A 26,351-nucleotide genomic window follows, 5' to 3' on the forward strand; every position below is an offset into this window, starting at 1 on the left:
ACGGCTAAATACAGCAGCATCGCTGTGCACGTGTGGTACAAAGTTTGTTATTGGACCATTGATGCACATTCAAGATTCTCTGAACCTGCTGAATCTAACCAGTCAAATGCTGATCAGGGTGACTTCATACAGTAATAATGAAGTCATTTAGGGAACATCTGTAAAAGCCATGACCTGGGTAAGATTCTACAAAGTTGCCTACATTGCAGAATATCTAATGCATAGCAGTATTTGGATACAGTATTGAAGCAGGATTTATTTACTTTTTATAGCTTCTATACTTTATTAATCCTTATTAATGACATTTTTAAACGAGGGATTACAGATATAAGCTTATTGTGCCACAAACCCAGGGGTAGTCTTAGCAACTACAGCAAGCTGCTGCCAAAAAGGAGAGTTTTTTCTTTAAACAAATAGAAATTTAACTCGACAAACTGTATTATTTCAACAATATTAGACTGCATTCATCCCATTAAAGACACAGCTTAATTTAAAAGATAATCTGACATTATGGCATAATCAGATTCTGACATGAACGAGTGTGATAAATCTAATCAGTGTCATCAGAATGTTTACTAGGTATGATTTTTTTTTAAACTAACTGAAGGTAACTATTATTTATGTAAAAAAAAGAAAAACTGAAGGAAAATGTTTAAATTACTGGCCAGCAGGAACAGTGCAATCTTATAATCCATTTTCATGGCTTTTAGCTCACAGAGGTCTTTCCACCGTTGGAATTCCACTCGTACTTTTCTAATAGCAGCACGGCGGCTTAGTGGTTAGTGCTGTCGCCTTGTACCTCCATGGTCCAGTTTCGATTCCTGCCTCGGGGTCTGTATGCATGGAGTATTCATGTTCTCCCTTTGTTTGGTTGGTTTCCTCTGGGTATTTACTTTGGTCACATAAATATAATGATCACCATTGGCCTCCATGGTCCAAAGTTGGACTACAGAGGTTTCTAGATGAATGGGTGGACTTTTCTAATAAAGCGAGAGTTCAGGAGTAGCTCAGTGCTTAAGGCATTGGACTACAGTTCGGAAGGTCCCAGGTTCGAATCCCATGACCCCCGAGTTGTGCCTGTTGGGTCCTTGAGCAACAAGACCCTTAACCCTCAACTGCTCAGTCGTATAATGAGATAAAAATGTAAGTTGCTCTGGATAAGGGTGTCTCCAAAATGCCTAAATATAATAATGTTATCTTCATTTTTGCTCTTCTGATCTTCTCCTCTTTGGCTCTTGCTTAGCCAATTTTTTGTCTTTACAATTAGTAAAAATTGATTGAAGCTCATAACAATATCATCTGCCCCCTTCCCATCCCCCTCTCCTTCTCCTGTGTACAATAACAGGATCCCTCCCCCTAGTGCTAATTGGCTAGAGGAGTGTTTTGTCATTTAGCCATTTGCGGAGCCAGGACTACATTCAGAAACGCATCATTTGGCAGCACTAGACAGCTAGTGGACCAAAAGGAGCGATCCATTATTAGTGGTCCACACCCAGCTCAACTGTCCTGCCAGTAACACTGGTTGGTGACACTTGACCCACTAACTGTCCTTGACAGTAGCTAGTTGAAGAACTGGTGAACTTTGCCAGTAGCCACCCCCCAGCATGTATCATGGAGCTGCTGCATGTGAGCGATTTGGACACGGTGCTTGTTAAGCATCATCGCGCATAAGTGCTCCCCATGTCCTTCAGAGGTACGGCCCACCTGCTGCATGATCACTTTCATCAGGGTACACCAGCTTGCTGCTGCCAAAGAGTTCCTGGGCGAGTGAGCTGCACCTCACCTGACAATGGTGGCAGCATGCAGACTCCAAAAAGGCCATGAGGTCCTTGTGTTGCCCCAACTTAGCTGGCGTGATGTCAGTCATTTCCCTGGCTAGTGCACCCCTGGACTGCTAGAACTCCACAGTACCAGTTGGTTCTCGTCCTTGGAAGTGATCCTGCTACTCTGCTCACATCTGGAGGAGCTCCCAGTGTTGGCTGTGGCGGTTACCAGTGAGGTGAATATCAACAAAGGCTGAGGACTCCATTACAACATACTCTATTACAGTTCCCAGGTTTCTGCACAATGTCACAGGTTCAAGGACTGAAAGACGGGAGGCAGGTTGCGAGTAGAAATATTGAAATGCATTTTCAGTCTCATTAACGTAAATTCACTTTTCAGTAAAGGTTATGAGCAAACACACTTGCACGCGTTCACACACTGTCACCGCTCTGTGCTGCTTGGCTCAGCTCTCTCTCCTGCCAACAGAAAAACACACCAAAAAAATAAACTTCATAATGAGCCACAGTTGGACAGCATTATGTGTTACCTGTTGTCTTCACCAGTCTCTCTCTGTCTGGCTGCAAGCGATGCTCGACTACGCCCCCGGTGTCATAAACACATCATCTGTTCAATCTAAACAACGTATTTGTGTTCAGTTACATTCATAGTCTATGGAATGGGTTATGTGGGTTGCTTCAGTGGAGTTTGATTAGAGCTTGAATGGCAGTGATTGATCAGTGGGGGATCCAACTTTGCCCACAGCGGCAGACATGAAGCGAGTCCAGATGCAGCCATGAGTGACTGGGACAGTTTGTACTTATAGTGCTTTAGTCACAGACTCCTGATTGCCAGATGAGTCAAGCTGCTCTTCCGTGCTGGGTTCAGGTTTAGATCAGCACTGCCTCAGAGCTTTTTTATTAAGAGACAGGCAAAACCCCTAGTTTGTTAAATGAACGAATGAATGAATGAATAAATAAATTAATTCATTAAAGCACTCCAGTCACACTCTCTTGAGCGCAGTGTAAGTGACACTCCAAATGAAGCTCTTCCCGTGTTATTACATGTCCAGAAGGTCAATTACAGCCTGACAAAAAAAGCCCCCCACTAAACTCAAATGAGGTTTTTCAGCTGCAGAGCCGTATTATACATATGAAATGAGACTCTTTCAGCTCCCTAGTGGACACGAACACTTGTGATGATTATGCAATTAGCCTGTGTTCAGACTAGCCCCTCTGCCACCATGGAATCCAGCCTGCAAAGACAGCATGAGGAAGAGGTTGATCCGATTTTACTCTTTTTTTTTCCTCTTCCCCCTGCGTCTTTATTTTTTCTTTTTTTTTTGCTTCCTCTCTCTCAGTGTTCCGCCATGCCTTAAAGAGAACGAGACGGCGGCCCCAGTGTTCGGGCGAGTAGCCTTTGAGGCCGGCGTTGCCAGGCAACTGAATGCTAAAATTTGGATGTGTGTGTGTATGGAGTATAGGCTGAGATGAGAGAGAGAGAGAGAGAGAGAGCGCACAGGGAAATAAATAAATAACGAGAATAAAAAGGAAGGCGCTATTTTTAGACGTGTCAATAACGATCGCTCAGCGGGGTTTTCATGCATTCCTTTGTTTGCCTTGGCCAGCAGGAAAAGGCATTTTCTCCGCAATCGATTTATTATTTTTTTCCAGGATATTTTAGTCTACATTTGTGGACACTGGTGAGAATGTGAAGCTGACAAAATGTCTCATAAAATGTCTGTTACGGAGGTCGCCTTGTAGCCAGGAGGCCAGTTCTGCACTCTTGTCAGATCAGATGTAAATGATTGGAGTGATGACCATAAACAGAGGGAGGCTATGAGAATTTAGACCCGGGTGATGCTGTCCAAACTGAGCTATAGTTTATAGCTATATACGTACTGTAGATACGCTCCTGTAGCAAAGGTAAAGGAATTCTTATGGTTTGTATCCAGTAGATGTGAACCCCTAATGGGAAACTTCACCTTCCTCGTTCCACGATCAGTCTTTTTTGTCTGGCTCTCAGTGGGTGTGCTTACTTCGCTGCATGGTGTCATATGACGTGTAGAAAAAGAGGAGGAGACAGTCTGATGGAGTGAAAGTATTGATTAAGGTCCCCGCACTCGTCATTCGCTCTGGTTCTGTCTCTCTTTTTCTCTCCCTCATTTGCTTTCTTTGTCTATCCATCTATGATGCATGAACCTCGTTTTTTTGAGGACAAGCACGTTTTGGTGCTCACTGATCCTGAAATGAGTAGTGTACTTAGAATTAGGCATTCAGGTTAACCTGGATTATTTTATTTAGCTCTGTTCATGTTGGTTGCTGCTAGTTTTATGTTTAAGCATTGATCGCGTGTAGTATCTTAAATTGAGAGGCACTCGTGTGTCTCTGCTCAATGTTTGAATACGTGAAGTGCTCACATTGGCTTGCACACAAGTAAAATTGTCTAATGAAGGGGTATCAATTAAGATTAAATCAAGTCCAGTCAAATAAAAGTGTCTTTGTGGGCCCCCTAGTGGCACAGTGGTAAAGTGCTAGTTCGATTCCCGGGTGATGCTGTAGCCTCCTCGTAGACAGAGCCGATTGGACGAGCTCTCTCAGCAAGGAGGGTGGGAGGCACTCTAGCGCTCTTACATCAATCAGCTCTACAGCCAATCAGGGGCGTCTGTTAGCTCACGCAAGCGGAAGGAGCGGATAGCGCTGTCCTCCGAGTGTGTTACGCCACCCCCAACAGGCAGTTAGAAAAGATACGGTTGGCAGGCGTCAGGTGGTTCCGAGGAAACACGTGATAGTCTTCAACCCCTCCCTGACTGGTACTGTGGTAGTAGCCTTAATGTGGGAGTCCCCTAGTGATGGGTGGAATTGGATGCGACCAAATTAGGGGGAAAATTTCATGATTGTTTTAGGATTCAGGTCTCTATATATGCAGTTATCGTAAATAAAAAAAAAATAAGCATTTAAAATTTTCCATAGAATTTCAATAATATTAATAGTCGATTTTTTTAGTAACTACGTTAAACTTGTGTTTGATGGCGTTGTGTATTTCCTTACGTTTGCATGGAATACAAACAACAATTTTTAATCAATCTTTTGGACTATATGTAAAAGGACTCGGGTATTTTACACGCCCTTACCTCGGAACGTTTCGGATATGTTTGCTCAAACGACCCGTGTTTTATCTCATAGTGATGCTTCACGTTACTCCTTTTTTTTAAAGCCACAGGTTTGGAACATATGGAATAAGCTGGTTTTTAACTTCCCGCAGGAAGAGTAAACATCTATTGATCTGTCCATTCATCTTGGAAGGTTATGTTTTCATAGTCGCGTTTCCGTTTCTAGGAGTAAGCCATGCTGTGTCGTGCTTTTGATTGTGTTTCTTCAGCACATACTGTCTATACACGATAAACTGTTGTATTGATTGGCTCTGTTGAGAAGTTACTGAAAATCGACTACTTCTTATGAAAAGCGCTAGATTACGGGCATCAGGGTCCGGATCTAGACCGTCCGTGGTCCACCATTTAGTGATGCTTGCTCCTGTAGGTTTTATACCACAGTTTGCTTTACTTTGTGCATTAAGTGCTCTCAATTTGTGTTTGTCAGTGTGACATTGTACACTAGGCTAACATCACAAATTTACGAGTGTTTAAACCATAAAAGTAACAATAGTGATATAATCCATGATAACAATTCAAACCGGGACTTATAATAAAATTTCTTGTAAATGAAGGCGTAAAACCGATTGACATTTACAGAAGAGTTCATGCACGGTGTTAAGTACGGTGATAAGGCTCTTATACTGTAGTAGCTGCAATAAAACATTACAGGAACTCATCTGGGAGTTATCGCCACATCCTCGGTACAGTCCTGACCTCGTTCCACATGTTTGGGCTGTTAAAGGAGTTCCTGGGGGGCCAGTGTTTCAGACATGACTCCAGCATATTAAGTGTTCTGCCTTGTTGGTATCCAAGCGCTAGTGAAATGCTGGGATAAGTGCATTAGTGTAGCAGGGGATTATATAGAGAAATAAAGGGAGATTTTACTTTCATTATTGTGTTGTGCTATTCTGTACAAACAACGAACGCCTCTCGGATTTTCATATGAAAGTAATATGGGTCTGCATTGTGGTTATGCTCAGTTTTTCACTCCTAGTGCCATTAAATTAAAAGCTCTTTTTTCTTCTCTTCTTTTTTTTTTAGAATCACCATGGCAGAAATGGCCACGTAACTACATAAATAGCAAAATCAAGCTGATTAGTTCCACTCTAAGCAGTTTGTGCCTGTTAGTGAGCGGTCAATAATGTTATGATGATTGAGATTTAAAGAGGTCGTTCAGCATGCGGTCATTTTAATTTGCCAAACCACAAACGTGGAAACTGGAAGCAAACAGCTGTTATTGATTTTATTTTTTTTTTACTTGCTCGAATGCTTTTTCGCAGTAGTCTTCTCAGTCATTACACACGTTCGCGTTTTGATTTTGAAGCCGCGAACTGCGAAAAACACACCGGCGCCTGCTTTATGATATTGAATTTGGGGGGCGGTCCCCATTACTATTATGATTAAGCCCTGCAGCATCTATTACTAGTCTACACACAGGGCACACACTCTTTGTAAGACTCTTTGTAAGTTCATTGACAACATTTATGCCGAGTCTTTAAAATCTGTACAGACATCATATTTTCTGTGAATAGGAAAAAATAGGTTCGGCTCGCGGACCATTTATACCGTACGTACTGTATATTACCATATATGGTAAACCTGTTACCTTTGAAAAGTGCATTAGCTTCCTCGTGGTGTTGCCTGTTTGTTTAATTTAATGCATTAAAGGTCGCATATTTTACTGTTGCTTTAACAAGTTAGCACAGATCACAAATGTTTTTTTTGTTAATGCTCCAGCTGAAATATTCCACAGATAATTAATATTTCCACAACATTATTTTACTCCTTCTCCAAATGTGGCATTTCAGTGTCTATGTAAATGAGCTCCTACTGAGACTACAAACAACAGAGCTGAGCAACAACCTGGTTGTTGATGTTAAAAGGGTGACATCATGGACCATCCATCCAGTTTTTCACACGCCACAGATCCGGACGCTTTTTTGGCAGCAACACGGTGCATGTTCGAATCACACATGAGGATCGCCTGGATTGCTCCATATGATGATCCACCGACAGTGGCAGCAATGTTGTGGCTTGTTGACCACCGACGATAGCGATGGGAAGTTTGAATCGTTTGAATTTTAGTGACTCAGTTCTTTGAATCTTGTTTATCAAAATGAACAAATCTTTTTTTGAGTCATTTAGTTCATTTTGTTCTTTTTATCAGAAATAAAATAAAATGGTACATTTTCAATAAACAGACCCCCAAAACGTCTACATACACAAATTTTGGTTGGATTAGTTCCAGTAATGAAAATATTACAATGCAGCTAAGGACATATCATAATAAACAGAATGAGTAGCTCACCTCTCATATCTTCTGGTCCGAGTCGCTCGTTCTTTGTTATCTATTGCACTGCATAGCGTCTATGGGAGTCGCGTGACAAAAGAACGATCGATTCGAACCAAAATACTCAAAGGTTACTACTCATTTCTGTTTCCTGTACATAACCCACGGAGGTTTTGAGATGCTTGGCGCATGCGCGCCCAGTAGAAAATGAACGAATCACTCTTCTAAACTACTCGTTCTTCTGAATCGCGTTAAAGATTTATTCAAAAAGAACGAATCGTTTATGAACGACCCATCACTAACCGACGATCATCGCGCACAAGTTGCCGAATGATTTCGCTATTTCGGGGGTTTTCTCTTGATCTCTGATCTCTTCCAGTGATGTTCTTCTGCTCTTGAAACAAATGACTAAACGTCCCGAATCATGTTAAACATCTCTGTGGCAGATTTGCCCAGTTTCACGCAGAATTTCACGGTAACTCTTTGTTCTAACTTGCTGTCCATGATGGTGGTATCGCATGTGGTCAGAATAGCACTGGTCGCACAGCTCCTGATGAACACAGGTTGATGTCTTTTGGCACACTGACTCATGAAGGTCGGTGCTCCCTGTGACTGTGCCTGCTGCCATCTGTTGGCGCGTTACACAACTAGTCTTTTTGACAACACCGCGTATATCCTTATCATCAGTCAGATCTATGCTAAACTAGTTATGATATAAAGCGACAAATCTAATCTAAACCGTTGCCACGAATAATTTTTGGAACCAATCCTATTGCAAATGTGGTCAATGTTTCATTAAATGCATATATTACAAAAAATAATAATAATAAAGTACTGTGGCACGGATTGATGGTACTGTACATGTGTAAGTGAGCTAAGGTAGCTAGTATGTAAAATTGATCAAACAACCAGTTATCACAGTAATTAGTGTATTATTTTATCTATTAATGTAAAACTAGCTAGTGTAATGTTGTTTAACTAGCTTCTTAAAAACAGGCTTTCCAAGCTATGGCCACGAGCTAAACCCTTCCCAAAAGTGCCATAAACCACATGTTGCTTGCTTGTATGACGGTGAGCAGTGCGTGAGCATATCACACTTTTGTCACATAAAACTGGAAGTATATCTTGCATGACGGAAAGCTTTTAAAATAACTTTTAATAATGGTTATTAGAGACTAATATTAAGTTTAAACGTATGGAATTAGGCAGAGTTGGTCTTTAACATTCCTTAAGCAGCAATTTCGTTCTGCAAAGGTCAAATTTTTCCACAGTCTGGTGTCCCGAATGTGTGCGCTTAAAGGAAATGTGTCAGGGGGTTGCATGTGACCAGGATTTGTATTTGTGTGTGTGTGTGTGTGTGTGTGTGTGTGTGTGTGTGTGTGTGCTGGGGGGGACAGCATGGGGTTTTAGTGCATGTATTGGTGCTGACTCTGCTGGGGTCGGAGTGTTTTTCACTTGATAACTTAGCTGGATTCCAGGATGTCCTGCAGACTCTGCAGTCAATAACACAACATTCTATCTCTCTCTCTCTCTCTCTCTCTCTCTCTCTCTTTCTCTCTCTTACACATACAGTATACACACACTAGTGAAATACAGATACGTACTCATTCCGTTGTTGCTTTTGCTCTCCACTCCTCCACACTCCTCTTAAATCACACACACTGCTCACACAGATTACACTATACAGTACTACATCACTGCTCCGTTTCTGACCCTCATGCATGAATGAAAGGATCAGTTGTGAAACTAGTGAGGGAAAATAAAAACACAAGAACTAGTAGTGTAAGCCAGACTACAAGCTGTTGTGGTTACAAGGCTGGGAAGTGCTCAGGGCTGCGGAGCACGCGGCTCCAACGGGGATCAGATCAGCATCTGATTGGAACTCGGGGCTCAGTGAAAGGATCGAAAGGTCGTGGCCATGGGGTGAAAGGTTACCGTGATAAGTATGTGTTTTGACACTTTAGGTCAAGCACGAGCCTCAGTTCTTGTCAGATATCTGAGCTTTTTTAAAGAATTTTTTAGAACAATACAAAAGAGTAAAACACAGATGAATCTATTTGGATGCAGCCACAGTTTTTGTGATGGTGATGATGATGATGAAATAACAACCTAAATAAAATGACAATAGGCTGAATTAACTGGAAGGCTAAGGTAACTTACGTAATCCCTCAAAAAAACCAAAAGTAGATGGTAAACACATGAAACAATGAAGTAGATGGCAAACACAAGTGGAGACCACATCAGCTTCCACTCCTGAAGTGAAGAACACGAATCTGAGGCCACAATGGGGAAAGAATCAGAGAAACCAAACAGTTGATTTCAAAGAACAATTTGTTTTTCAAGACGTTCTATTATGCAAATTAAATTTTTTTAATTATTTTTAGACAATCCAGCTCTATCTCAAATCAAGGTCTTGTAACACACAGTATAACTGCAGATCAATTCCCTGCTGTCTGTTATCACCCAAATGAGGATGGGTTCCATGTTGAGTCTGGTTCCTCTCAAGGTTTCTTCCTATTGCCATCTCAGGGAGTTTTTCCCTCAGCACCATCGTAGTCGGCTTGCTCATCAGGAACAATCTGGTCATTTTGATTTATACACATTTTCTCACACGTTTCATACTCATTTCCCTAATGTTCTTTGTGCATGGTGGTTTAGTGGTTAGCACTGACGCCTTGCTCCTCCAGGTTCCGGGTTCGAGTCCCGTCTCAGGTCAATTTGCATGTAGTTTGCATGTTTTCCTTGTGCTTGGTGGGTTTCCCTCAACAGTCCAAAGACATGCAGATTAGGCTAATTGGCGTTCCCAAATTGTCCATAGTGTGTGAGTATGTGTACAGTATATGTATGTGCCCTGCGATGGATTGGCACCCTGTCTAAGGTGTACCCTGTCTCATGCCCTAGGTCTTCTGGGATAGGCTCCATTTTTGTATTATTCGACGTGTAAACAAGACAATCAGATTATTTCTACCTATTGTGTCCTCATAGACTTCTCAAAGTAAAAAGAGCTCTGCTGTTCTCTGGGGGGCGTGGCTCAGCTGTAGCTCATTTACATAAACACTGAAACGGTGCTTAGTTATTTTATTAAAGGTATTAGTTGAGAATTTCAGCTTGAGCGTTAACACCTACACTTTAGGGGAGCTTTGAGATTAGTATTAACTTTTTTAAAAAAATTGTATAATAGGGGACCTTTAAAGGAAATAAACACAAGTCTATTGTGGCCAAGGCAAAGGTCCCATATAGAATTTATTGTTAAACAGTAATACTAGACCCACATGACTGGGGGTAGACATGCAGTTTGTTCTCCTGATCATGACAGGCACGGCCTTTCTGTTCCCTCGTACTCAGACTCTCTCCAGAGAGCTGGTGAGGAAAAATAAATATTTTTAGCGATTGCACTACTCAACTGCCTGTCATCTCATTTTCTCTCCCTCTCTCACCCTCGACGTTCCTAGCTTTTTTTTTTTTTTTTTTTTTTCCATGTGCTGACTCGAGTGCATGGGAAAAGTCCATCTTTCTACCCGGTTTCTCACTCTTCCACTTGACTTCCATAGGCTTGCCACGGCAGCCCGACGACAAACCAGCTTCCCCCCTGGGAGAGGGTTTCCATGGCAACTGCCTGTACCGAAGCCGCTCGGCGAAAAAGGCTTTCGTTCGGGCTTCCAGGGTTTCTTGCTGCCGTGCCCCTCTTTTGGCAGGAAGAACAAGAGAGCGAGAGAGAGAGAGAGAGAGAGAGGAGCTTATGAAAGGGGAAAGCAGAAGGAAAGAAAAATGGAGTTCGAGTGGGAGTGGGTTGTGATGGAAAAAGGAGAGGAAAAAGAAGAAAAGCAGAAGAGAGGGAAAGTGAAGAGCGACGTGCAGGCTGGAGTGGAGGGAAGAGGAAGGAGAGATAGTGAGATTATCCCCGGGCCATGTGGCATCCCTGCTGCGCTAATGTGTGTTTAAACAGTCTGAGCTGCAAGAGTCCAGACTAAAGACACAAAACTGATCCTGTGTATGAGTGTGTATGCACCTGTGTGTGTCTATATATATATATATATATATATATATATATATATATATATATATATATATATATATATACTTCCATCTATACATACCTCTAAACTCGTGTTTTGTGTTGAGTTTCTGTCATGTACAAGGATTCCCATTGTGATACTTCATCGAGGAAGAAAAACGCTGTAATAGTGGATTTTACATAAGTGTAAGCAAGAAAATATTTTCAGCAGATAATAACATCAGGAAAAAAAATTCTGTATATGTTTTTAACTACTATGATTAACAACATTTAATAATAATAATAATAATAATAATAATACACAATAATATAATATAATAATATATTAATAGTATTTAATAGAGCTGCACAAATAATTGCTTGAAATCGAAAAAACACGATATGGACCTGTGCAATTCTTTAATCGCAAAAGGCTGAAATTTATTACAGGTAATTAAGTTAAGGTTTTTTTTTGTTTTGTTTGTTTTTACATTTACATTACTGGTGTAGACGGTGTGTTGTAAGATCCTGTCCATGGTGTACCCCGAAGTTTCCTGGGATAGGCTCCAGGGTTACTGCGACCCTGTATACAGAATAAGCGATCAATCACTCACTCACTCACTCACTCACTCATCTTCTATACCGCTTTATCCTGTATTCAGGGCCGCGGGTACCTGGAGCCTATCCCAGGAGGCTTAGGGCACGAGGCAGGGTACACCCTGGACAGAGTGCCAATCCATCACAGGGCACACACACACACTCACCCATTCACACACTATGAGCAATTTGAAAACACCAATTAGCCTAACCTGCATATCTTTGGACTGTGGGAGGAAACCAGAGTACCCGGAGGAAACCCACCAAGCACGGGAAGAACATGCAAACTCCATACACACAGAGACAGAATCGGGTCTGCCCAGGAATCGAACCCGAACCCTGGAGGTACAAGGCGGCAGTGCTAACCACTACACCCAGGATAAGCGATATAGAAGATAATTGAATGAAGAACATTACGGCACAGTGAAATTCTTTCTTCCTACTGTACATCCCAACTTGGGGGTCTGGGGTCATAGCGCATGATACGGCACCTTTGGAGCAGACAGGGTTAAGGGTCCTACTCAGGGGCCCACAATGGCAGCATAAACAGTCAGCCTTCTGATCAGTAACCCACAGACTTACAGTAACCCCTTGAGGTACCATTGGGCTAGACAGTACAGTAGTATACACATAGTTGGGAATTTATGTAGAGTTTGGCAATAATTGAAGTGTATGTCATTTTATAAAATAAATATAGGCAGACATCCTCTTAATGAGATCATTTGTGCCATTATTTGCTGTTAGCCCCGATAAATACATTTGAAATGGAAATGGCACATTTAATAATTAGATATCGTAGTTTAAGTTGCAATTGAAATATATATATATATATTTATTAGATTGTGCAGCCATTTATTTGTGTATATAATCCCCTGCTACACTTATCCCAGCGTTTCACTAGCGAGCCATGATCTTCACATCTGAAACCCTAGCCTCCCAGGAACTCCTTTAATGGCCTAAGCATGTGGAAATGGCAGTAACTCCCACCTGAATTACTCGTAATGTGTAAATAGTGTTGGTGAATGATTCCGTGTACAATTCCCACAGACAGACGGCATCTCTTGCGCAATTTAGCAACAAGTTATTTGTCGATTTCCAAGGATCAAGCGTTTCTTTTGCCATATGTTCACAGGAACGACTGCAGTGCGCTCCGAGGCACCTCAGCCGGGACCTACAGCTTTCTTTAAAAACAATTCTCTATTCAAATGTTATACTGTCACTAAGAGTCTCATCACATCGATTTTTATTTGTCCATTCATGAGAAATGTTATCGAAAGTCCCAGTTTGACCTGAACGCCATAACTCACTCACTCACTCTCATCTTCTATACCGCTTTATCCTGTTTTCAGGGTCGCGGGAACCTAATACAGTATGTTTATATTATGATTTCAAATCTGAAAGTGAAAAAAAAAATCTAAATGTAGGCTACAGATATAAAAATATAATCAGTTCATAATCGCATCATGACACCGATAATAAAGAAATCTAATCAAATGCTGAGCACTCCAGAGATTTACTCTATTTACAAAATCTGTGCCCGAAGCGTGCGATATATACACAGACTCTGTACTGCTCCATATCAGGCTTGAGAGACTCAGGAAGGATTTCTATTACGTCTTAAGACGAGAACACGGACATGCACACACACACACACACACAGGTTACACCGGCCGCACTACTACAGAATACACACCGTCTGGATGTCAGAACTGAGGGATGGGGAAAATATCACCACACGTTTGCAACAGAAGACAGGATTCTTGCGCGTGTGTGTGTGTGTGTGTGAGGGCGGGGGGTTGTGGCGCGACAATGCAGCCTCGTTACATATGCATGCGAGCCTCCGGTGGCGTGGTGATGCTCGGCTGCTAAAAATAGACAGTTCATCATTAAAGTTCATTTGTCCTCTGCCTGACTGCTGTTCTAACCTGCACACATGGAGTGCTTAAGGCTTCTGCTGTGCTTACAAACATGACAACACACACACACACACACACGCAATCTCACAGGTATACACATAACCTGGAGCACCTGAGCCAAAGATAACTCTGACCGTGCAGGTACGGTTCAGCGCTCCAACGTCATGGCGAGGCATAAAGATCCCGGGTGTTTAAAATGGAGCTTGTGAGAATGTTAGATTCATATAATATTGAATGACTGTCAAGATAATAAATAAAATGTGTGTTCTGCCCTGGAAAAAATATCAGCTCTGTTGTGTTGGGCAGAAACTGAGTCATCTGTGTTGTCATCATGTTTAACATCTCGTCATGCTTAATCATCATGAGTCTGGTTCAAGTGCTTAAACCAACAGCGAAAAAATATGTGCAAAGGGTCATTCTTCCTCATCTCTCCCTCTCTACCTCTCTCTCTCTTTCTCTCTCTCTCTCTTTCTCACAGCCATCCATGAGTTCCCTGAAGACATCTTTTCTAAGGAACAGAGGAAAAAGGGTGCCGTGCTGCTACATGTGCTATGTGTGAGTTACACTTCTCTTCAATGCTTCCGACTTTTCCAAAAAAACGCAAACAGTCAGCAGTGAGAACAGAAATCACGTCTCCATCATCATCATCATCATCCTGAACTTGCTTAGAGATGTCAATCAATCAGGATGGGAATCACCAGGGACTGGCTGATGCGATATTATCACGATCCCTCCTACCACATGGGATGAATAGTTTGGAATGCGCCACCTGTAGGACAACAGAGAAATGGCAATGTTTTACTACTTCAAATGCAAACGGATACATTTAAAATTCATTCCTATGAATTTAAAAAACGATTTGGGAGTCAGTGTGCCGATACGTTAATCGTTAGACCCGCCCCAATCAACCGGGTCCCTATCCTTATCCTCCTGTCCGCTCTTAAAACACCCTGCAGACGACCTGATGTAAAAGTATGCGCTATACGCTGTATAAAGAAAGGGAGCCTCGTTACATATGCATGCGAGCCTCGGGTGGCGTGGTGATGCTTTGCTGCTAAAAATAGACATTTCATTCGTTAAAGTTCATTTTGTCCTCTGCCAGACTGCTGTTCTAACCTGCACACACGGAGTGCTTAAGGCTCCTGCTGTGCTTACAAACAACACACACACACACACACACACACACATACACATGCAAACGCACAGGTTTATATATATACATAACTCTAAGCACCTGCCTCAAAATAAATAATAAAGCAATGACCCTGTAGATAATAAACATATTTCGCTAAATTGTTTCCTAAAATTCGTATGCATGATCAGAAACACACAGAGCGATAGATCAGTACACGCACAACGATTCATTTTTGCAAATCGTTATCACACAAGGGAGTAGAACAGGGCTGTCTGTCACTCAGTTATTGTTTATACGTCTCAGTCTTTAGGAAGAAACCGGAGTATTTAGTGGAAACTCCCCAACCAGGGAGAGAACATGCAAACTCCATGCACACAGACTCCAGGTGGGAATCGAACCCACACCCTGAAGGTGCAAGGGGACAGTGCTAACCACTAAGCCACCCTGTCTGTCATGCATTTAAGAAAAAAAATTATAATAAAAAAAACCCACCAATTTGCACCCGACAGTTCTAACTGTAAAGTACATTTACAAACTTTATATCAAGGTTTTAGACATTTTTTTTGTTGTTGGACTGTTATTTTTTATTTTTTTTATTTACTTGACTGGTTTAATAAGTCTTGGGCATTGCAGCTTTAACATTTCTTATGCAAAGGCCTTATTTTGACATGATCTTTTTAAAAAAGTTGGATCGTCTATGGCTGCATTCACATTACAATCCACATTGTTTAATTCAGATTTTTTGGGTCAGTGACAATTCATTTTTGCGATTCTGTAAGCGGTTCAATATGAGGATTTTTCTGATTTTATTACAATTTTAAGACCGTGAACCTTAAAAAAAGGTGGCAAAACTCGAATGTTTTGTACTTTAGCGTTGTTCTACAGCTTCACAACTAAACTAAACACGAGTAACTAAATGTAGCTCATTGCTTATAACATTAGTTTTCTCACAAATAAAAAAAAAACTACATTTTACTGAGCAGCACATATCATTTATCAATTTTTTACTTTTGTAATTACCTTTGAAAAATAATTTTTATGTTGCAAATCAAGGCCGGAAATTTTATTATATATGGTTACTCACCAGTCTAGGGTAATATATTTTCTAAAATGAGTATATCTAAACAACAAGGTGAACAATCAAACGATACATTTATTCAATCATAAAAATGTGCGAAAATATCTACAAATCTGTGTTTTTTTTTAAGGTTGTCATATTGCTATCTCTCTCTTTCCCTCTTTCTCTCCCAGGCCATTTACATGTTCTATGCTCTCGCTATCGTCTGTGATGATTACTTCGTTCCCTCCCTGGAGAAGATCTCAGAGGTGAGAAGTCACAAAGCATGGACGGCATATACGAAGCGATGACAGCTCAATTTGTTCCGCGCTCCTCATTTGAGATGTTAGCGTGACGTTTCACCAAAGGTCTTGCTAATGAGGAGCATCTGGAAGGTTCATTTCTCTGAAGAACCTCAGAGTGCGTTTCCTCGCTGGTGGGGCTTTTTTTTTTAAACGACCTCAGATAATGCAGCTTTTGTGGGGAGCTTAGGCGAAGAAATGAGATTGAACCGGATCATAATCCCGCGAGATATGTACCCCGTATTTTTTTGTTTTTTTCTGCTACCGTGCCTGTTACTTGACCTATATTTCTTATCCTTGTGGTGTGTTTAGGATGTGTTTTTAGGATGTTTAACAGCATAATCATCTGTACGTTTTTTTTCTTTATCTGCTACAGAACCTGCAGCTCAGCGAGGATGTAGCTGGGGCTACGTTTATGGCTGCTGGAAGTTCCGCCCCTGAGCTCTTCACCTCTCTGATTGGTCAGTTTAGAAGTCACTTTTGTGTCATTAGTGTGATTTTTTTTTTTTCATAAAAAAAACGGTCTGGGAAGCCAGCCACTTAAAGGAATTAGAACCCAAAAACATTTATTTGTTCAGATTTTTTCTCTTTACAGGCGCTCCAGACATGCATTAGTTTGTTAATACCATAAAACCTGTCTAATAGTATCCACAGCTTGTATCCTTGATTAAGTATTGCTCTTAGATGAAAAATAGAGCTATAAATTATTCGTAGAAAAATGAACAAATACAGTATATTCATAATTTTCATTATATCAATTATATATAATCTTGACCCGATTCATCAGTTAAATGATGATGGATTATTGTGACAGCTCCGGATGCTGCACGAAAACCGTTTCACAGCCGTTTCTGAAAGCAGGAATCCCTCAAAGCTAACCGTGGTCTGCGTCTGATTGACAGGTGTATTCATAACTAAGGGCGATGTGGGAGTGGGAACGATTGTCGGGTCAGCTGTCTTCAACATCCTCGTCATCATCGGAGTGTGCGGCATCTTCGCCGGTCAGGTAACTGTCTGTTCCATCTGTTTAATTATTACACACACGCGCACGCAGATGCAGTAAACAGGAAAAGTGGGTGGACGTGTTGCTGCACTTCTAAATATATGTCCATGTTACAGGAGAATGACCAACAACAAAGCAGACACACTGTTGCCACCCTCAAGTCGTTCATTTTCCTAAAACAGCATGTATTTGAGTTTTACTCAGACAGCATTAAAAGGTTAACATTATCACCGTCTCACGATTTGGTGCCTCTGACGCCTCACAGGACCTCTAGGGGTGTGCTGCTGGGGTCTGGCATGGGGCCGTCATGATTTAAATTATGTTGCGGATTGGGGTTTGTGGAGTTTAAAGGTCACCCTACTACTTTGGCCAGCACTGAATTTTTTGGTAATTTGTGCTACATTGGCTTTTGTGTGGGATCCAACCAGACCGTCTAGACTTTGCTCCCCACATGCCGTGTGTGCCCATGACCCTGTCACCAGTTTACCGATGTGTAATAGATAATCAGTGTGTTAATGTTATGTGAGGCTGATCAGTGTTTATACCCGGTGTGTAATATAAACTTTCTAATTACATTCGGGATAAATAAATACTTGGAATTTGTCATGCAGCAAACAACTTACTTAGAAAATTAATCCACACCTTCGGACCAATCAGAATTACGAATTTAACAGTATGGTATTTTATAGTATAATGCAGACTATCGGTTTAAATGAGTGTCATTTAATTGTGCCAAATTAATAGTTTTTGTTTTATTATTAATATTACCTCTGCAGCAGACTGATTAAGAGAAAACAATACTGTTTGACAACTTACTGTATTAGACTAAAAGTTAGTAAATTAAAACCAAAACAAACAAACAGCTTCCATCAGGTGGAAATGCACTGCTTGTTCTCGTGTTTTAAGCTGTGAAAGATTTTTAGAAACAGCCTGACTACTGTTTTTTGATGAAAATCTTGATTGACACTTCAAAAGTTCTAAGAGCAGAGCTCAGCCCAGTGTTGAGACTTTCCTACATGGTGCACACTGCACTCTTACACATAACAAGCTGAATGATTTAGACAGAAAAACAAACCATTATGGCAGTTTATCTTAAAATATGATTTAAAAAATAATATAATCCGGAAGTATAAAAAAAAGAATAAAAGAGGAAAAGTGTGGAAATTTCTAATGTATAATACACAGTAACGTTATTTATACATTAATGCTTCTGTGGCCTTTAATGATTTATAGTCTGATTTAGTCGTTTTAGTTTTCCCAGACGTCTCTGATCTGTGACTGTTCGGTCTGCTGATAATGGGACCAGAGTTCTGCGTTAGTTGTTGGTCTGTGAGCCTTGAGAGCTTTGTGCTATTTTTAAGCTCAGTATTTGTTTTTATTTCCTAAAAAGCATAAATGCATAAAGGCAGGCTGCTCCTGTTTTTGCATTAATGGCTGTTTTGTGAAAGATAAGTTGTGCGGCCATTAGGACAAAAGTGGGGACATCTATGGCTTCAGCCATGGCATTTATGATTTAAAAATATATATATAAATCTCCTCTAAAATAGATCTAAAACATTTTTTATTATTATACAGAATTATATATTGAATACTTTTACCTTAAATAATGTTTTCCGTTACTGTCAGTACTAAACTTCGAGGAAGTTCCTCTTGCATGTATTAAGACGTATTAGGGACGTTATTAATAAATGCATTTAAGAATTTACCTGGTTAAAATGTATTAAATTTAAAATGTTTTGCTTTGCATGATATTTCTCTTTCTCAGCTTTGTTGTAATTTTTTGCATTCTGTATGTTAAAAGAATTTTTTAAACTTTATTAAATCGTATCATGAAACTAATTTGTTGGGATTGTGCTGCTAGATTGGTTAAGTAAAATACATAAACCGAGAAAATATGCAACTCTTGCTCGCATAAATTATCAATGATTAATTAATTGTGATTATTTATTGGTTATAAAGGATGTGTGAAATTTGTGACTATAATCTGTATATTTATTATTACAGGTGCATTGATGGGATACTGTACTTGCTATTGGATACAAGTTAGATGCTTGTAATTTTTTGCAACAACAACAACAAAAATTCTGACACCATGTGATACTATGTGACATAAGACTAGATTATTTTGTGATTATCACTAGCAATCAAAGCATTGCAGATGGCATTGCAAGGTGCGTGCACACAAAGGAAACCTTGAACACAGAGCAGTGAAGCATGCAAAGAGAGAAAGTAATTTACTTTTGCAAGCACCAGAGCTGGGTGATTTAAGCGATTATGCAGTCTTAGCGATCTTTTGTTGGTCGAATCAATTAATTGAATGGATGCACAAGTTTTCAATTCAGAATCGATTGACACTTTTTAAAAAATGATTTAGGCTTTTTTTTTAAACAAACATTATTTACAAATGTTACAAACATTAAATGGTCTAAAATTGATGAATTCTTAAACTCGCTTCTGCAAATACTCGTGTTTTGCGAGAGTATTCTTCTTCTTTTAAGTTTACAAGTGGTTGTTCCAAAGGGCCATCGGAAACTTTGCAGGAAAAACAAGATACAATGGTGGTTATTGTAAAATGCATTCTGATGTTTATTAGGTACCTTTATTACTTTTTAATATGTCAAAACCTGTAACAAAACATAGCTGCTTAAGACAAAATCAGACCATTAGGTCTAATTACTGCTATTGAATATTCGCTATGCTTAAAAATCGGATTCTACAGTGTTACAGTTTGATTCGCAGCTCTTGGGATGCTTCTTTTCCACTCGCTCGCCCAAGTCTTCACCCAGTGACCACACTCGTTGATGACTCTTTGTTTGAAGGTTTAAACAGCATAACAAAAGAAAAAAAAAACTAAGCACGAGAAGGTCGTTGCTAGCAACAAACATGAGCAGCCAACATAAACATAGCTAAATGAAATGTTCCATGATGCACCTGGTTACTCAGAACTGTGGAGATTATTTTGCTATTAGTGTCTTAAAAACGGTTACGTGGACGTAAAGCAGATTGCATGCTGTAGTCCTAGCTAATAAATGGAACTATTTCTGCAGGATAAAGTTTCAATAAAACACCAGGGTTTTGTGGTAGGAGCTACTTGTTAGCAGTGCTAGCACATCCGCATCAGTATGTATCACCTGTCGTCTGTCTGACACATGAGTGACTGTGAGTCAGCGTCATTGTGTGTGATCAGCAATGTGGATCTCTGTCTCTCGCTCGCAGACGGTGGCTCTAACCTGGTGGTCTCTGTTCCGAGACTCGCTCTACTACATCCTCTCAGTTCTGGCTTTGATCTTGGTGAGTGTGTGTGTGTGTGAGAGAGAGTGAGAGAGACATAACACTGGTAAAAGCCAGTCAAATGTTAGATCGGTGCCAGGAATAAATGTATGAAATTCTGATTTGATACACGCTCTAACACTCGCTGTCATTAATTCGCTGTCTTTATTCATTTCCTGAACTGCTCCTCCAGGTCATCTATGATGAGAGGGTTGTGTGGTGAGTCTAATTACAGCCCTTCATTACTTTTACATATGAATGAATGAATGCATCAAACAGGCTTATTACCTCAGCCTTCGAAATCAAATCAGACCCAAAGCAACAACAACAAAAAAAAAGGGATCAATCAGTGACAGTGCAAGCGCAGCCATTGAGCATCGCCGAAGCACTTCCAAGTAGAGCATGGATCTGGCACTGAGCGTTTATTTATCTGTACACTCTTCCAGGTGGGAGTCCATGCTCTTGATCTCCATGTACGGCGTTTACATTCTCATCATGAAGTAAGTCAATGCAGCCATGTGGAGTCCAGTGCAAAAGTTTGCATACCCCCGGGACAACAATGAAGACATTACATGTACTGTTTACATACCCAGACGTTGTTTTTTTTTCTTTTCGATTTATTGAGCAAGAAGTAAAACACAACAGACGGTAGTGTTATGGCGTAATACATAGAAAACATAGAAAACTTCATCAAGAACTGCTCACGATGTTATTTTTTTATATACAACATGCACCAGGTTTTCTTTTGGTGGAATCTGGTTATTGCATATTTAATACAATCAAAAAAGTTTGGACACAACTTATAATTCCATGATCTTTCCTGAACTGGAGCAGTTCTTGCAAGAACAGAAACCCGTCAATGAAACTGCCTCTCATGAAGAACAAGGGAATCAAGATCAGAACTTCCCTCTGCTGCAGAGGAGATGTTCATTTAGAGTTACCATTATCTCAGAAATCACCAATTAACAAACAGCACCTCAGATTAGAGGCGTTATAAAGACTTTACACAGCATAAGTAGCAGAAACATCGCAATATCAACTGCTCAAAGGTGATTATTGTATATTTTGGACGCCTTCAGTATTATTTTACAGTGTCAGGAAAAATCTGAAGTCCATGGAGTTAGAAGGTCCAAGTGTTTCGACTGGTAGTGTACATGTATTCCTAATAGTAAACATGCAGAACTGGACCATGGCATGTTGATCATGTGTAAGATGCAATGCTACATCACTAAAATAAGACTGTATTGATTTTTGAAATAAATAAGGAGGCACACGCTTTCACACAATAACGTGAATCAAGATAAGATGTTCTTTCATTGTTTCTACCGCGATACACAAATAGGGTCCAAGGGGGATCTGTTTGACTCCTTGGTTTGCTTCTTATTAAATTATTTTTATGTTGATTCTAATGTTGCAGGATACATATCCAACAGCTGATCATTTCTGTGAGTGTAAACATTTTCTAGACGGCACGGTGGCTTAGTGGTTAGCATTGTCACCTTGCACCCCCAGTGTCTGGGTTCAATTCCCACCTCGGGTCCTCCGAGTACTCTGGTTTCCTCCCAAAGACATGCAGATCATAATTGGTGTTCCCAAATTTCCCATAGTACTGGGATAGGCTCCAGGCCCCACTGCGATCCTGTATAGATGATGATGATGAGTGAGTAAGTCTACTTACTTTTATTTTTGACAGCCAGAATTCTTGGGGATGCAAACTTTTGCACTACACTATAATTTTATCCTTGTTATGCTGCTGCTTTATTTTACTAGTTTCAGTATTGAGCATATTGCACAAGAAGATTTATGGATAGTCTTATTGTAGAAAGAGAACACAACACATCGCTCTCCTGTGTGTAGATTTAACAGTCAGATCGCGGGCTTCGTGGAGCGCTACTGCGGTGGTCCAGGCCGGTGCTGCCTCCGAGGAGAAACCCCTCGAAACAACGGCGCTGTGGAGGACGGAGCAAACTGCAATACGTCCATGGTGCTTCTGAGGAAAGGTCTGATCAGTTTTTGTACTTTCAGTGTATCTCGTTGATAATAAGGAGCTTAACCCAGGCTTCTATTATTGAATTTATGAAATCCATTTGTACAACCCTTTGGTTACTCAGTCTCTGAAATAATAGTTTACCAAATGTGAATGTGTCGTCTTGACTATTTAGTTATTCTGTTCTTCAGGAGAGATTGCAATAATATTTTGAAATAGTGTTTTGATTAGGTCACATTATTACTGGGGAGTTTGCGCTGTTCTGGACAGGGACGCCACGCTGCTGCTGCGGCGTCGTTTCTTTTCCTAATTTAGTGCGAGACAGTGTGTGTGTTTATGCTGTTGCATCAGTCTGTTCATATGTTTTGTGTCTGTGTGTGTGTTTGGTGCTGTCAGGACTCGGTCAGTGTTTTTAGTAACAGTCACATTACTATCACTGATGATCTCTGTGTGTTTGGGGAGGACAGTGAGCGCTGGTAGCCTGACATTTCTCAGTGTATTTTAACACAATTTATACAAACACTGAATTGTCCTGGCTGCAGGTATAATAGTCCATACATCAGTGTTGTACTGTAGTATTGTACTGTTCTCGGGTCAGTAAGGAGTAATTGGTTGTATCTCAATACTATGATGAGGCCAAGACTTATTAATACAGTACTGTTCTCGGGTCAGTGTGGATTAATAGATCTTAATATTGTTCTTAGATTCTATTTTATTTTGACATTAGTAAAGCATTATTATTCCTTTATAATTTTTTTAATAAAAAGTATTTTATTAATTTATTTATCTTGTTATTGTATTTATTTGTATCATACTGATCGCAGAACAGTAATATACTACTCTACCCTGACATGAGAATAGTAAGTACAGTGATATATTACTCTACACTGATCTGAGAACAGTACAGTGATATATTTATAGTGACTGAGAAAATTGAGGTTATATGGTAACTTAACCTGATATAAGAACAGTACCAACAGAAGAGAACAACATATCAGTACTGTTCTCTGGTCGATGTAAATATATTACTGTTCTGAGATCAGTGTCGAGTAATATATTACTATTCTCTGATCGGTGTTAAGTAATATATTACTGTTCTGAGATCAGTGTAGAGTAATATATAAACTTGTATTCTGGTGAGTGTAAAGTAATATATTACTGTACTTACAATTTTTAAGGTCAGTGTAAAGAAATATATTACTGTTCTCCAATCAGTGTAGAGTAATATATTACTATTTTGAGATCATTGTAAAGTAAAATATTACTGTTCTGAGATCAGTGTAAAGTAAAATATTACTGTTCTGAGATCAGTGTAAAATATTACCGTTCTGAGATCAATGTAGAGTAATAAAATATTACTGCTCTGAGATCAGTGTAAAGTAAAATATTACTGTTCTGAGATCAGTGTAAAGTAAAATATTACTGTTCTGAGATCAGTGTAAAATATTACCGTTCTGAGATCAATGTAGAGTAATAAAATATTACTGCTCTGAGATCAGTGTAAAGTAAAATATTACTGCTCTGAGATCAGTGTAAAGTAAAATATTACTGTTCTGAGATCAGTGTAGAGTAATAAAATATTACTGCTCTGAGATCAGTGTAGAGTAATAACATATTACTGCTCTGAGATCAGTGTAAAGTAAAATATTACTGCTCTGAGATCAGTGTAAAGTAAAATATTACTGTTCTGAGATCAGTGTAGAGTAATAAAATATTACTGCTCTGAGATCAGTGTAAAGTAAAATATTACTGTTCTGAGATCCTGTAGAGTAATATATTTCTGTTCTGAGATCAGTGTAGAGTAATATATTACTGTTCTGTTTTGAGAGTCTAGGGTAATATATTACTGTTCTGAGATCAGTGTAGAGTAATATATTACTATTTTGAGATCAGTGTAAAGTAAAATATTACTGTTCTGAGTTCAGTGTTAAGTAAAATATTACTGTTCTGAGATCAGTGTAAAGTAGAATATTACTGTTCTGAGATCAGTGTAGAGTAATATATTACTATTCTGAGATCAGTGTAGAGTAAAAATATCACCGTTCTGTTCTCCAATCAGTGTAGAGAAATACATCATCGTACTGTTCTCAGGTCAGTCTGGCACCGCGCAGCAGGAATCTCCAGTAGTGATGGTGGATGAGCTGCTGATCCTCAGGCCTCACCAGCTCTCTTTTCCAGAGGCGGGGCTACGCATCATGATCACGCCCCATTTCTCACCTCGCACACGTCTCAGCATGGCCGGCCGCGTAGTCATCAGCGAAGTGAGATACACTACACACCATTACACAACACACACACACTATTCAGATATCACTGATGTCTAACGATCATTTTGAGATTGGTGTATTGTAGTTAACATAGCATGGAGCCCGCAGGAGAACAGACTGGGATGTTTCAAGTCGTTTACTTAGAAACATAAAAAAAGCATGTTTTTTCCCCTAGGCTGTGATACTAATGAAATGTTTATATAGATTTAGGCTGCAAGGTGTCGAGCTTTCAGTCTGTAACTTCTGTTAAAAGTTATAGAAACTATTAACTCTGTTTTTCAGAGACAGAGGCTGATAAGGGAATCAGGGCAGAGGGGAAGCCCAGTGAAAACATTTGGCTCGGGCGGGATTGAGAACGGAGGGAGTGTGGAGAGACCCCTTCAGGATGGAGAAAGGATAGACATAGATGGAGCTGTGAAAGCAGATAACCCTCAGCCTGAGGAAGAGGAGGAGGGGGATGAAATCTTTAGACCTCTGCACCTGCCAGGTAATCCCAAACCTCCTGCTCGTCATATGGACGTCTTAAATACGAGTCTTATTTAATCTTATCTTGATATCATGGTCGTGTATTCCGCCAGATAGTTGCGCAGCCCGCGTTAAGTGGGTAGTATCATGGCCACTCGGTGTGCTGCTGTACTACACCGTCCCCAATTGCATTCTGCCACGCTGGCATCGCTGGTTCATGGTCACCTTCATCAGCTCGACACTCTGGATCGCCATCTTCTCCTACCTGATGGTGTGGATGGTAAGAGAGCTGGTGTGATTGCTTCTGTGTGGTCCAGGTTCCCCATGTCCAAGCCTGCTGATAAGCAGTATAGAGAAAGAGTGAGCGCGATATGAAATCTTGTTTGTTTGTCTCTTTAGGTTACCATTATCAGCCACACTCTGGATATCCCGGATTACATCATGGGCATCACGTTCTTGGCAGCGGGCACGAGTGTGCCGGATTGCATGGCCAGCCTGATTGTAGCTCGCCAAGGTACATGCTGACTATGAATCTGACTATGATGTTTTATGATTATTTTCCATAAACAACATTAGATTGATTAGATATTATTGTTTAGTGACATCTTTATATGCACTGATCCACTGCGCGAGGATTACGACTGCAGAACAGTACAGTGGTGGCCAAAAAAAATCAGGGCGAAAGAAAAATCCAATGTTTCAATGACATTCTACTATGAATTTAATATGAAGGGTATATGAATATGGGCTAGAACAAAGTGCAATAAGACTAGAAGGGTGAGTCAAAAATTATCCACACTCCGGTCATAATAAAACTCAAAAAATCTATCTATCTATCTCTTTTGTGCATAGGGAAAACTATAATACATGCCAACGTGTTGTCTTAATACTTTTTTTTTTGTATTGGCATGAGATAAAGAGGCAGATCTGCTACAGTATGTTCAGTCACAGCCAAGTGATTGTCAACCCTGAATGATGTGACAAATGACAGTGTGACCAATAATTGTAACTCTACTACCCTCGGCAATCAGCTCTTTCTATTCAGAGAAGACAATGAGCCTGCAATTAAAAAACCTCTGCATGTGGATGGAGAAAGCTTTTTGAAGTGCTATTTTTTCTGTCTACCTAAATGTTATCTTAAGGTTCGAACAGA

The 26,351-nt window shown here is 40.1% G+C and overlaps 1 protein-coding gene across 1 annotated transcript in view; it reads left to right on the plus strand.

Moving 5' to 3' along the window:
- LOC128512142 (sodium/potassium/calcium exchanger 3) overlaps positions 1–26,351 on the plus strand; it is a 47,953-nt gene that overhangs the window by 18,907 nt on the left and 2,695 nt on the right. The window contains exons 3-14 of the mRNA XM_053485266.1: positions 14,191–14,267; positions 16,099–16,173; positions 16,583–16,667; positions 17,109–17,212; positions 20,426–20,500; positions 20,673–20,698; positions 20,926–20,979; positions 22,337–22,479; positions 24,558–24,727; positions 25,016–25,220; positions 25,312–25,478; positions 25,598–25,712. Of these exons, the coding sequence (XP_053341241.1) occupies positions 14,191–14,267; positions 16,099–16,173; positions 16,583–16,667; positions 17,109–17,212; positions 20,426–20,500; positions 20,673–20,698; positions 20,926–20,979; positions 22,337–22,479; positions 24,558–24,727; positions 25,016–25,220; positions 25,312–25,478; positions 25,598–25,712 (1,296 nt within the window). The remainder of the gene's footprint in view (positions 1–14,190; positions 14,268–16,098; positions 16,174–16,582; positions 16,668–17,108; positions 17,213–20,425; positions 20,501–20,672; positions 20,699–20,925; positions 20,980–22,336; positions 22,480–24,557; positions 24,728–25,015; positions 25,221–25,311; positions 25,479–25,597; positions 25,713–26,351) is intronic.

Source organism: Clarias gariepinus, chromosome 24 (genome assembly GCF_024256425.1).
Source record: "Clarias gariepinus isolate MV-2021 ecotype Netherlands chromosome 24, CGAR_prim_01v2, whole genome shotgun sequence".
In the NCBI taxonomy this organism is placed as follows: Eukaryota; Metazoa; Chordata; class Actinopteri; order Siluriformes; family Clariidae; genus Clarias; species Clarias gariepinus.